A 13,721-nucleotide genomic window follows, 5' to 3' on the forward strand; every position below is an offset into this window, starting at 1 on the left:
ACTGGGGAATAAATGCAGATTGGTTTGTTGTAGGTTTTTCAGGCTATATGGCCATGTTCTAGAAGCATTCTCTCCTGACGTTTCGCCTGCATCTATGGCAAGCAACCTCTGAGGTTGCTTGCCATAGATGCAGGTGAAAGGTCAGGACAGAATGCCTTTAGAACATGGCCATATAGCCCGAAAATCCTACAACCACCCAGTGATTTCAGCCACGAAAGCCTTGGACAATACATGGGATGCCGATTGCCACTCCTTGAACTGCCATGGCTCCACGCGGTGGAATCGTGGGGGTTGTAGTAGCGCAAAGCCTTGTGCCTTCCTCTCTCCAAAATACAAATCCCAGGATCCACAGCACTGAGCCTTGACAGGGTGGAGGAGACCCTCCAGGAAGCGAGTCCAACCCGGGTCTGAGCCATCGGTCCTCCACGCTGTTGCTGGGCGACGGCGCCTCGGTTCGAAGGGGTTCTGCCGCCCTGCGTTGCGTCTGAGGCGGAGGCACCGCGACACGTAACATGTGAATCCGCCTCCCTCCCATCTTCCCCCCACCCATTTTTTATTATTATTCTCGCGGTCCTCCCATCCTCCCCTTTCCCCCATATTGCCTATATCTCCATCGGGGGAAGGGAAGGGAAGAGCAGGAGTCTCGACGGCGCCTCTCTGCGACCCCCCCCCCCCCCGCCTTTCTTCCTCTTCCTCCTCCTCCTCTTTCTCTCCGCCATGTAGACCCCAGGGGCCCCCTGTCTGCTTTTCGCATGGAGCGGGCTCCTTGACGTCAGCTCTATGAATATTGCACGAAGAAGCCGGCTGGCCAGAGCGACGGCGGCGACTCGATGTAGACCGGGGCTCTATGCCGGGGGGGACCACGGCGGAGGGGGAGGAGGAGGAGGGGGGCAGGAGGAAGCCTTGATCGCCGCCGCTTTGGAGAAGGAGGAGACCCGCAGGCTGCTGGCCGAGAGAGGAGGAGGAGGCGGCGGAGGAGGAGGAGGAGGAGGGGGCCCGGTCCGCCCCTGCAGCGGCCCCGCGGGCTTCGTGCTCCTGCTGCCCCCGCCGCCCCCGCGGGAGGAGGAGGCGGCGGCGGCGGGGCTGGGAGGCTGCGCCCTGCTCCCCTCTCCCCGCGAAGGCGGGCCCACCCCGCTGGGCGAATGTGACCTGGGCGCCCGGCACTGGGGCAGCGGGAGGGGGGGACGCCTGCCCGGGAGCGCCGCCTCGGCCGGACCCGCCACCGCCAACGCGCTCCTCCCGCCCGCGCCCGCCCCGCGGCTCCTGCCCGCCTCCAACCCAGGCGCACCGGGCCCGGGCCCGGCCTCCAGCATGTCCGCCGCCAAGGAGAGGCCGCCCAAGAGCAAAGCGCCCACCAAGGAGAGCGTCACCCTCTTGCCCTGCTTCTATTTCGTCGAGGTGAGTGAGGGGGCCCTCTTGGGGCCCCACAGCCAGACACAGTCTGCGGGGTTCCTGAAAGAGGGAGGTCCACCATGCAAGGCTGCCCTCCTGGCCTCCCTTGAAGATGCCATGGGGTTCCTCCTGGTGGTCAAAATATACCGCCCCCCCCCCCTTGAGCATCATCAGTTATGTGCTTTTGATGTGCAGGGCAGATCATAGGAGGCTGAACTGAGTCCTCCCTAGCCTCCCTTGGAGATGTGATGAGGTTCCTCATAGTGGCCAAAATATAAACCCCACTGGGCATCATTAGTTATGGGAGTTTGTATTTTGGCCCCACTGAGCATCATGATCAGTTATGTGCTTTTGATGTGTGGGACAGATCAATAAGAGGCTGAGCTGATCCCTTCCTAGCCTCCCCTGGAGATGTGATGAGGTTCTTCTTGGTGGCCAAAGTATAAACCCCACTGAGCATCATCAGTTATGGGAGTTTGTATTTTGGCCCCACTGAGCATTACAATCAGTTATGAGCCCCCAATGATGCAGTGGGTTAAACCCCTGGGTCGGCAGAACTGAAGACCGACAGGTTGCAGGTTCGGATCCAGGGAGAGTGTGGATGAGCTCCCTCTATCAGCTCCAGCTCCTCATGTGGGGACATGAGAGAAGCCTCCCATCAAAACATCTTGGCATCCCCTGGACAACATCCTTGCAGACGGCCAATTCTCTCACACCAGAAGCGACTTGCAGTTTCTCAAGTCACTCCTGACATGACAAAAAAAAAGTCATCAGTTATGTGCTTTTAGTGTGCAGAGCAGATCAATAGAAGGTTGAGATGATTCCTTCCTAGTCTCCCTTGGAGATGAGATGGGGTTCCTCTTGGTGGCCAAAATCTAAAGCCTGGTTGAGCACCATCACTTATGTGTTTTTAATGTGTGGAGCAGATCAATAGAAGACTGAGTCAATCCCCTCCTGGCCTCCCTTGAAGATGTGATGGGGTTCCTCTGGGTGGCCAAAATACAAACCTCACTGAGAATCATCAGTTATGTGCTTTTAATGTGCAGGGCAGATAAATGGAAGGCTCAGCTGATCCCCTCCTGGCCTCCCTTGGAGATGTGATGGGCTTCCTCTTGGTGGCCAAAATATAAAGCCTGGTTGAGCATCATCACTTATGTGCTTTTTAGGTGTGGGGAGATCAATGGAAGGCTCATCTGATCCCCTTCTGGCCTCCCTCTGAGATGTGATGTGGTTCCTGTGGTGGCCAAAATAAAACCCCCCTTGAGCATCATCAAAGCAATATATGCCCTGCTGTGTGAGAGAAGGAGATATGACTACATGGCTTTTTACATGTGGGGCAGATCAATCACAGGGTGAGTTGGAACCCTTCCAGCTTCCCGTGTGAATTTGCTGGAGCTGTGCACCACCAGTAGTGTGTTTTTGTGTTTGAGAGAGAGAGAGGTCAAGGCAAGGCTGAGGTGAGCCCTCCTGGCCTCCTTTGGACATGTGATGGGGTTCCTCTTGGTGGCCAAAATATAAATCCCCTTGAGCACCATCAAAACAATATATGCCCAGCTGTGTGAGAGAAGGAGGTATGAATACGTGGCTTTTTATATGTGGGGCACATCAATCGCAGGCTGAGCTGGCACCCTCCCGGCCTCCCATGTGGATATGCTGAAGCTGTGCATCACCAGCAGTGTGTTTTTGTGTGCGAGAGAGAGAATGGTCAATGCAAGGCTAAGCTCAGCCTCTCCTGGCCTCTCTTGAAGATGTGATGAGGTTCTGCATGGTGGCCAAAATATAAACCCTGCTGAGCATCATCAGTTATGTGCTTTTTACGCATGGGGCAAATCAAAGGCTGAGTCGATCCCCTCCCTGCCTCCCTCCAAGATGTGATAGGGTCCTTCTTGAGGATCATGAATGTAGAGCAAAACACAACTGGTACTACTGGGTGTGCATTTTTAATGTGTGTGAGAGATCAATAAAAGTCCAAGCTGGCACACTCCTGGTCTCCCATGGGGATATACTGGGGTTGTGCACCAGCAGTCATGTGTTTGTGTCTGTGTGAGAGAGAATGGTCAATGCAAGACTGAGCTGATCCTTCCCTAGCTTTCCTTGGAGATGTAATGAGGTTCCTCTTGGTGGCCAAAATGCAAACCCCCTTGAGCATCATCAGTTATGTGCTTTTAATGTCCTGGGCAGATCAATAGAAGGCCGAGCCAATCCCCTCCTGGCCTTCCTTGGAGATGTGATGGGGTTCCTCTGGGTGGTCAAAATACAAACCCCACTGAGCATCATCAGTTATGTGTTTTTAATGTGCAGGGTAGATAAATGGAAGGCTGAGCTCATCCCTTCCTAGTCTCCCTTGGAGATGTGATGGGGTTCCTCTGGGTGGCCAAAATATAAACCCTGGTTGAGCATCTTCAGTTATGTGCTTTTAACGTGTGGGATAGATCAATCGAAGGCTGACCTGGAACCCTCCCAGCCTCCCAGCCTCCCATGTGGACATGCTGGAGCTATGCACCACCGGTAGTGTGTTTTTGTGTGTGTGAGAGAGAATCGTCAATGCAAGACTGAGGTGACCCCACCTGGCCTCCCTTGGGGATGTGATGGGGTTCCTCTTGGTGACAAAAATATAAACCTTGTTGAGCACCATCAATTATGTGCTTTTTATGTGTGGGACAGATCAATCAAAGGTTGGCACCCTCCTAGCTTTCCATGTGGATATGCTGGATCTGTACACCACCAGCAGTGTGTTTGTGTGTGAGAGAGAGAGAATGGTCAATGTAAGGTTGAGCTGAGCCACCCCCCCCCCCACCCCGGCCTTCCTTGTAGATGTGATGGGGTTCCTCTTGGTGCCCAAAATATAAACCTTGTTGAGCATCATCAGTTATGTGCTTTTTACATGTAAGAGAGATCAAGTGAAGGCTGAGTTGAATCCCTCCCTGCCTCCCTCGGAAATGAGATGGGGTTCTTCTTGAGGGCCATAAATGGAGATCAAAAGACAAATGACACCACTAGTGTTGTGTTTTTAATGTGTGTGAGAGATCAATAAAAGGCCTAGCTGACACACTCCTGGCCTCCTATGTGGATGTGCTGGGGTTGTGTACCAGCAGTTGTGTGTTTTTGTGTGTGTGAAAGAGAATGATCTATGCAAGGCTGAGCTGAGACCCTCATGGCTTCCTCTGGAGATGTGCTGGGGTTGTCCACCATCAGTTTTGTGTGTAAGAGAGATCAGTGCAATGCTGAGCTGGCACCTTCCTGGCCTGCCTTGGAAATGTGCTGGGGTTCCTCTCAGTGACCCAAATGTAAACCCTATAGAGTAAAACATAGTTTTGTCTGTGTATGAGAGAGAGGTAAATGCAAGGCTAAACTAGCACCTTCCTGGCCTCCCTTGGGGATATTCTGGTATTTAACACCATCAGTTCTGTGTTTTTGAGTGTAAGAGCAGACCTGGGCTGAGCTGGCACTTTCCTGACCTGCTTTAGAGATGTACTTGATTTCCTGTCCTCTTGATGACCAGAACCCAGTTGTGTATATGTATGAGAGCAAGGGAGATCTGATATCCTTATGAGCCGATCTCCTCGTGGCCTCCCTCAGAGATGTGCTGGGGTTCCTCTTGATGACAGATAGATAAAGAAATACAAACATACACACACACACACTGTAGAGAAAAACATAGTTGTGCACTACTGGTTGTGTGTTTTTAATGTTTGAGAATCATTAGAAGGCTGAGCTGGGCCTCCCTTGAAGATGTGCTGGAGTTTCTATTGGTGACCAAAACAATATATGCCCTGCTGTATGAGAGAAGGAGAGATTAACACAAGGCTGAGTTGTCACCCTCCTATAGGGATATTCTGGGATTGTGCACCATCAGCTGTGTGTATTTGTGTGTGAGAGAGAGAATGATCAATGTAAGGCTGAGCTGATTCCTTCATGGCCTCCCTTGGAGATGTGCTGGGATTGCTCTTGATGAGCAAAATATAAACCCTGTCGAGTAAAACAGTTATGCACCACCAGTTGTGTTCTTTTTATGTGTGAGAGAGATCACCAGAAAACTGATCTGGCATTCTCCTGGCCAACCTTGGGAATGTGCTGGGGTTTTGCTTGGTGACCAAAATGTAAACCTGCTTTGCATGTGTATGTGAGACAGGAAGATCAATGCAAGGCTACGCTGATATCCCCATGTATTCCTTTGGAGATGTGCTGGTGTTGTGCACAATTAGTTCTATTTTTGTGTGTAAGAGAGATCAGTGCTTTACTGAGCTGGGGCCTTCCTGGCCTGCCTTCAGGATGTGCTGGGGTTCCTCTTGGTGACCAAAATGTCAAGACAGTTGTATAGGTTTATGTAAGAGAGGGAGGTCAATGCAAAGCTGAGCTGATATCTTCACAGCCTCTCTTGGGAATGTTCTGTGCTCCCTCTTGATGACCAAGAATTATAAATCCTGTAGAGCAAGACACAGCTGTATGCCACCAGTTGTGTGTGTGTGGGGGGGGGGGGAGAGGGGGATGGGAGAGGGATCAATGAAAGGCCAATTTTTGCGCCTTGTGTGTGTGCTTTAAATGAGGCCACAAGGAGAATCGTGCCATGATGCATCCAGGCCAATGTCTGATCTCATCTTTTTAAAATATAGATCGGGGATGCTCTTGCACCTCTCCAATCCATTACATTAAACAACTGGTGTGAGTGTGTGTACATACAAATACTTTCAGGAAAAATGGGCATCTACTTCACAAAATCAAAACAAATCCCCTTCTCTTCTCCCCTCCCCCCCTTCCCCTGGTTTGGCATTAGAAAGATGGAGAGTTTTTGAAAATGCAGGAGGAAGCTTCATGAGATCATATCACATGCTCAGGATCAACCCAAATTCATTGCAGAGGAAGGGGTTTTTCTTCTGTGTATAAAATAGACCTGACTTGCAAATTCAACTGAGAAAATTAAAATGATGGTATGTCAAGAAAATAGGTGATAGATAAAGATATGGAGGTTGTAGACTGCTAAAACAACCAGTGTTTGATTTTTAGAGTTTTACACATATCTCTGAAAAATGCCTAGGTAACGGGGAGTTTGTAAAATGGTTGCTGCTGTTTTCTATGGTGGTCGTAGTTTGTGCTGCATATCTCCCTAAAATCAAAGAGGTTGTGCAAGTCTGCAGTGTTATTCCTACAATGTTAGTCCTAAAGACAGAAGTCTGTTATGGCTGCTGGGTTGAGGAGATGCTTGTTTCTTTTCCATAAGCATCCCCTTTGGCTCCTTCTGGCAACACGATGTACAGGCACTTGCAATGGTGTTTCTTAACAGCTGAGGAGCAAAAAGGATTTCAGATTCTTATGTTTGTTGACAGATCAGTAAGTGAACAGGGCTCCAGAGGACGGAAGTGTTAGACCTGTTCAATGGTAGGGGTGATTCATAGGGCAACTCAGGAAAAAGTGGCTGCAGTTGGTAAGTAATAAGCTAACACAGAACATTGAAAGGTTCCTTTTTCAGATGACAGCTCCCAAAATCAAAGGAGTTGTAAACTAAAAAGAAACTTTTCCAGCCTCTGAGCTCTTCCTATCTCTTCTTATCTCCCTTGGGGCACACCTAAACTGAAAAAAATTCAAGGTTTTGTTCATTTTTCTTTTAGATGTTCTACTAGGAGCCCTTCCACACAGCCTATATCCCAGAATATCAAGGCTGATAATCCCACATTATCTGAGTGTGGACTCAGATAACCCAGTTCAAAGCAGATGTTGTGGGATTTTCTGCCTTGATATTCTGGGATAAAGCGCTGTGTGGAAGGGCCTAGGGTTTTATACCAAGTTGAAATACTGATTTTGTATCAGCTTAAAATAAACCAAACTGGGAAGCTGATATAAAATGTCTCTGATTGTACTGGCATTCGATGGGAAATATTTCAGGATGATTGGAATTTCTACAGATCTCCAGAATAAAATCACATGGAAGAGGAACAAAATTTGTGACTTGAAGGTGTTCTAAATCAGTCTGCATGCAGCCATAGATGAATTCTGATTTGACATACTAGGCCAACTGTCACTGTGTTCATGGTAGCCAGTAGATGTTTCACACCCCTCTGGCTACTATGTGTCAGCTAAAATCAATGACAGCTGGTGTAATCTGTATTAGTGGGCCAAAGAATCTATGCTTTGATTTTGTCTAGAATGCAAAGGAACGATGCAAAGTGCTCAGCCTAATTTGTAGATGGGTTCAGCACTTTGGATAACTTCTCTAAAATTCAGATTGAAACCTGAAGTCTCCTGGTTACCTTCCTCAACCTCCAGTTACCCTCAACCAGTGTAAACAATGAATTATCTGAATCCTGCAGATTTTATGAAGTTGTATTTCACCACATCTGATTCCTATAGGTTGGAGAATAATGACTGGATGTTGATTTCAAATAAGGGCAGTAATAGGAATGGTACTAAAAAAAAAAGAGTAAGTATGCAGAAAAGCTGTAAAATAATGCAGGTTCTAAAAAATATTTTGAGAATAGTGGCAACTGGTAGTTTCTGTGGGGCAGTGAATCTACCCCAGATTTAAATCTGAACTTTAAAGAAGCTATTAAAGATACCTAAAGTATGAAGGAGTATCATTCTAAATCTCAGCTCCCTTGTGGTTCTGAGTGAGGCTGAGTGACATGGAAGACACCATCCACCATCCACAATGGTTGGAAACTTAGAAAGGAACCTTATTTATTTTCCTGATTCCTGCCACCACAGTTGGCATTTAGGAACAAAGGAATGCCCCAGCTATATACAGAAGCAGATAAGCATTTAGGAGGGAGCTTCAGAAATTCCCAATTTCTGAACAGACAAGCCTTCCTGTTAATTGGAGTGAGGCAACTGCTTCCAATGACAGATGGTAAAAGGTGGTGGCAGCAGTTCCCAGACTTCCTGAGCCTCTTGGTCCAACCATTCTCCACCCACCCCTAGAAGAGAGAGCTGTGTGTGACACACAGCCTTTCTTCATCATCTAAACTCTGACTTGCTGCCTTGATGAAGGATGCTCTTCCATTGCCAGCATGGAACTAGAAATAATGGGCATTCTAATACATCTTTCATTGAGAAGCCTTGGAACAGTCTTGAATGTGAGTGTTATCCACACACACACAAGATTTTCTACTTATTCCCATATGCAAATAATGAGGGTTGTCATAACAGTTCTCTATTAATGTGTTGTTGAAAGCTTTCATGGCTGGAATCACTGGGTTGGTGTGAGTTTTTGGGCCATGTTCCAGAAGCATTCTTTCCTGACATTTCAACTGCATTTATGGCAGGCATTCTCAGCGGTTGGTTCAGAGGCCTGTTAGAAATGAGGAAATGTTCAGAGGTCAGTTGGAAATGGAAAATATACACCCCACTTGCCTCATTTCCAACAGATCTCTGAACAAACCTTTGAGGATGCCTGCCACAGATGCAGGTGAAACATCAGGAGGGAATGCTACTGGAACATGGCCATACAGCCCAAAAAATTCACAGCAACCCAAATCTCTCGTAACTACTATCTAATATAATCTAATATGATTGGTATGGTGCCAGTATATGAAGTGGATTATAATGTCACTGTACTTTGAGTTTCTGTGCCTCCAAAAATGTCAGCAAAAATACTCAGAAAGTGGGGAAGCCCTGAAATGCTCATAGAATATTAAGTACATTCTGTGCTCTTGAAAGAAAAAAAATAACAAGTTGGATGGAAAGTTTTAAATAGTCCCATTTGATTCTTAGCAAGTCTATGCTATAGGAAGATTGTCTGGCTCACCATAATCACCATAGTCTACCAATGCTGAGGGAAATAGTCATGATGCCATCCTAAAAATATTATTTGGTTATTCATTTAGCAGACTACCACTAGTCCCTATCCACCAAATATGATTCAAGATGCCTCATTGAGTAGATACTGAATGCTTAATACTGAATAATATGCATATTTAAAACTTAATTCAGGTCAAATACAAAAACAGAATTAATTCAAAAGGCACAGTTAAAAATACAGTTTAAAAAACACATCACTCGGGAAAATACAGCACCCACTTGGTGATAAGGCCCTCTTTATTCAACCCATCAATGCCAAGAGCTTGTGTGAACAAATTGCATACTTTGCTCATTGCTAGAAGGACAACATGGAAGGGGTCAACTAAGCCTCCTGTAGTAGGAAGTTCCACAACCTGGAAACAGATACTACATGAAGCCGCTGGGAGAGATCATCCGGAGTTTCAGGGTACTATGTCATCTGTATGCAGATGATGTCCAACTCTGTCACTCCTTTCCACCTACTACTAAGGAGGCTGTTCAGGTCCTGAAACGGTGCTTGGCCGCTGTGACGGTCTGGATGAGGGCGAACAAATTGAAATTGAATCCAGACAAGACAGAGGTACTCCTGGTCAGTCGCAAAGCTGAACAGGGTATAGGGTTACAGCCTGTGTTGGACGGGGTCACACTCCCCCTGAAGACGCAGGTTCGCAGCTTGGGTGTGATCCTGGACTCATCGCTGAGCCTGGAACCCCAGGTTTCAGCAGTGACCAGGGGAGCATTCGCACAGTTAAAACTAGTGTGCCAGCTGCGCCCGTACCTTGGGAAGCCTGACTTGGCCACGGTAGTCCATGCTCTAGTCACATCCCGTTTAGACTACTGCAACGCTCTCTACGTGGGGTTGCCTCTGAAGACTGCTCGGAAGCTTCAAATGGTCCAACGATCAGCAGCCAGGATGCTAACAGGAGCGGCACTCAGGGAGCACACCACTCCACTGCTGCGCCAGCTCCACTGGCTGCCAATTTGCTAACGGGCACAATTCAAAGTGCTGGCTTTAGCCTTTAAAGCCCTAAACGGTTCTGGCCCGACCTACCTGTCCAAACGCGTCCCCTCCTATGAACCAGTTAGGACATTAAGATAGTCTGCGGAGGCCCTGCTCTCGATCCCACCGGCTTCACAAGCACGCCTGGCGGGAATGAGAGACAGGGCCTTCTCAGTGGTGGCCCCTCGGCTGTGTAACGCCCTTCCTGCAGATATTAGATTGACCCCCTCCTTGCTGGCATTCCGGAGGAAAGTAAAGACCTGGCTGTTTGAATAGGCATTCGACTAAGCAGTGTGATTGATTGACTGACTATCGGAACACGGAATATCGGATAACGAGTTTGGATTCTGATTTCATTGATGAGACCTGATGGATTTATTATATTGATGTAGTGATGTATTAATATTGATGTTTAATGATTTGTGATGCTATTGCTTTTAAATGCTTAATGATTTTGTATTGTATATACCTAAATTGTTCTAAACCGCACTGAGTCGCCTACAAACAAAGTAAATAAATAAATAAATAAGGGCCAGTCCACACTGCCATATAACCCAGTTCAAAGCAGATAATGTGAGATTTTATTCAGCTGTGTGAAAGGTGTGTGTCCAGTTGTATCCGACTCTGGGGGTTGGTGTGGAAGGGGCCTAAGAAATACCTCCCAGTGGGCTTTCTCCACCAAGGAGCTCCAAGGAAAAGCATATACTGTCCATTGCTTCTTGTTGACCTTGTCTGACCAGATGTATCAGCCACTGGTGATAGAGAACTGGCTATTTTATTATTCTGGCTTGGCCCTCAAAAGTGCAAGGTGAGGGGAGGTTAAGTTGCAAGGTGCTAAGGAAAATCCTAACTTATTACACATTAGTATGCAGCAGATGCATGCAATGGTTTGCATTTTTCAAGATACTTTCCCATAGACACTGTTGTAGATTAAACCAGTTGTTCAGGAGAACAGGGGGATACAATGTTAGCCTGAAAATATTGCTTGAAGGTGGAAGATGGTAATATGATGCCCTTGTAGGATACAGAACATGATGTCACTTTACCTCCAGTTTCTATGCCTCCACAAGTGGCATCAGAAAAACTCGGTACAGGAAAGTCTGTGTTTTGCTTGATTAGTAGGAGGAAAAGACAGTGGCACATTCTTTTATTATTGTTTGATCTGAGTTATATGAAGGTCTGCAGTGTGCTGGTAGAACCAGCATGAAATCACTTTAAAATGGTTTTTGACAACCGTGACTTCATTTCTCACCCAATGAGCAACTCACATAATTGTGTACGAGGAAAGCAAATATTCTGACTTCATTACACTGCATAATCAAAAACAATATATTATTTCCACTTATTTCATGGAAACCAGCAGGAAAAGGCAGCCAGTTAGAGGAGTTTGGAGTCTGAGAGATAAAGAGGGAAATGTATAAGTATATTATTTAGATAGTCACAGAGCTTGAATCCAAAGGCAAATAGACTGTACAAGAAGTCATAATAATGTACTTGGTTGCAGATAAGATCATTTTTTTTCAGGTGGGGCATTTGAGAAGGGTCATGTTCCTGAGTTATTTTAGAAAATGAAATATGACCTTATTATAGATTTTCCTAGAAGTAACAAATACCCCAAAGACACCTGATCCCATCTGATCTTGGAAACTAAACAAAGTCAGCTCTGGTCAGTGCTTGGATGGGAGACTGCCAATAAATACTGTGTACTGTAGACTATATTTCAGAAGAAGGAACTGGAAAGGACATATCTAAGTACTCCTTGTCTGAGAAAATCATGGGGTCGTCTTAAGTTGACAGATGACTTGAAAACACTTTGTCACCCAACTGTAAAAGTAGTCATCATTGTTGAGCCCTAGAATGATTTTAACCACAGTAATGGGAAATACCAACCCTAACTTTGTAAAGGAGTCATTCATGCATAGACCTCCTTCTTGAAAATGCTGAATTTGAGAGCAGAACAAGTACTAAGGTAAGATAAGCAGGGCATCCCCCTTTTCTTTTTTATACATGTAGAATAGGAGATCTAGTTGAGAGATTGGCCAAGACACCTTGCTTCCTAAGGCAGAATACAAATGGTTGCCTCAATTACAACTACCAAGAATCATGGAATACATAATTTTCAAGGCTAATCAACTAATTTTGGCACCTGAGGGAAAATCTCACAGCACCTCTCTCCATTCTCCTGACAATTGGCAAAACTAGCCCTGGATCTTGGAAGCATTATGGTATAATTCTATGGCTAACACACACATACATTTTCTTTATTTTCTCATGGAAACGGTTCTGGGTAATCTTAGTCTAGTAGTTCCTACATATGGCATGTCTATAGGTACTCATTATTTCTGAAGAAGCTAGAAAAGAGTTAACAGACCTGAATATGTTCAAACCCCTTACCTTAATATTATAGGAAACAGAAGATGTTTAAGTATCCAAGGAGGATTTGTAATTGGTCAAGGCAAAGATAGAGATAAGGAATTAATTTAGGAAAATGTTACATAATTTCAAGCAGAAGAAAAGAATGAGATTGACATTCTGCTAATGTGCTGGGAGTCTTCAAACATGGAGAAGTGTTCAGTGAAATGAGATTCAGGAAGTGATGCCTCCTACTAAACCTTAGACAAGATTTTTTTAAAAAAAAATCAATGAAAGTCACTCATCACTCTACCCTTGTTTGTTGTTTTTTTGGACTTTCTATGAAACTATCTTGCTGTCTGATGTTGCTGAATTCCACCTGTTTACTTATAGAATTCCATGGCATTTTATTACGCAAGAATATCCAGATGTGATTTTACCAATTCCTTTATCTGAAATATAGCCTACAGCCATTGCTATTTGTTGGCAGTCTACTATTCAGTTACTAACCAGAGCTGACCTTCCTTAGCTTCCAAGATCAGATGGAATAGGGTGCCCATAGAGCATTTAGGTCCCTCTTTTTACATAACCAGTGCAGTTTGGTTACTTGATTACTTTTGAAGCTAAAGCAGAGTGAGGACAGTGATCTGTGTTCTTGATCTGCTATCTTCTGAATTTAATATATAGAAATAATTGATGCCCCAGGATTGGGGAGCTTAATCACCACTACAACTTCACTATCTATATCAGTGGTTCCCAACCTGTGGTCTGTGGACCACCAGTGGTTCGCAAGAATGAAAATATGGTCCGTGGCCTCACCATTACTACACCATTGTTTCAAAACCACAGATCAAGGAAAACAGCTGGTCTCGCAAAACCCTCTTATAGTGCTGAGGTAACGCTGATGTCTGGAGGGGAGAGTATAACTACCCATAAAAGATTACTACTACCACATCAGCTCTAGACTATTAAATATGGTTTTCTGTGGGTGAGCAGATGGGGACCACTGGATGTCATCTGTTCTGTATCAGAAACTAGAACTGAAGTGATCTATCAAAATGCAATTTTCGTAATCAGCACCCTAAATAACCAAACCAAATCAAAAGTTGACCAAAAACTGATTTGTAACCTTTTTGGTACTAACATTGGAGATTGGTACCTGGTCAAGTTGTCCCTGGTCAAAAAAAGGTTGGGAACCACTGATATA

The 13,721-nt window shown here is 45.8% G+C and overlaps 1 protein-coding gene across 1 annotated transcript in view; it reads left to right on the top strand.

The window, feature by feature from the left end:
• The first annotated feature begins 347 nt into the window (after window positions 1–347).
• The window catches only part of PLPPR4 (phospholipid phosphatase related 4), a 60,342-nt gene continuing 46,968 nt past the window's right edge, over window positions 348–13,721 (top strand). The window contains exon 1 of the mRNA XM_060773941.2: window positions 348–1,398. Coding sequence (XP_060629924.2) covers window positions 781–1,398 — 618 coding nt within the window. The 5' untranslated portion in view covers window positions 348–780. The remainder of the gene's footprint in view (window positions 1,399–13,721) is intronic.

Source organism: Anolis sagrei, chromosome 4 (genome assembly GCF_037176765.1).
Source record: "Anolis sagrei isolate rAnoSag1 chromosome 4, rAnoSag1.mat, whole genome shotgun sequence".
NCBI classification, from domain to species: Eukaryota; Metazoa; Chordata; class Lepidosauria; order Squamata; family Dactyloidae; genus Anolis; species Anolis sagrei.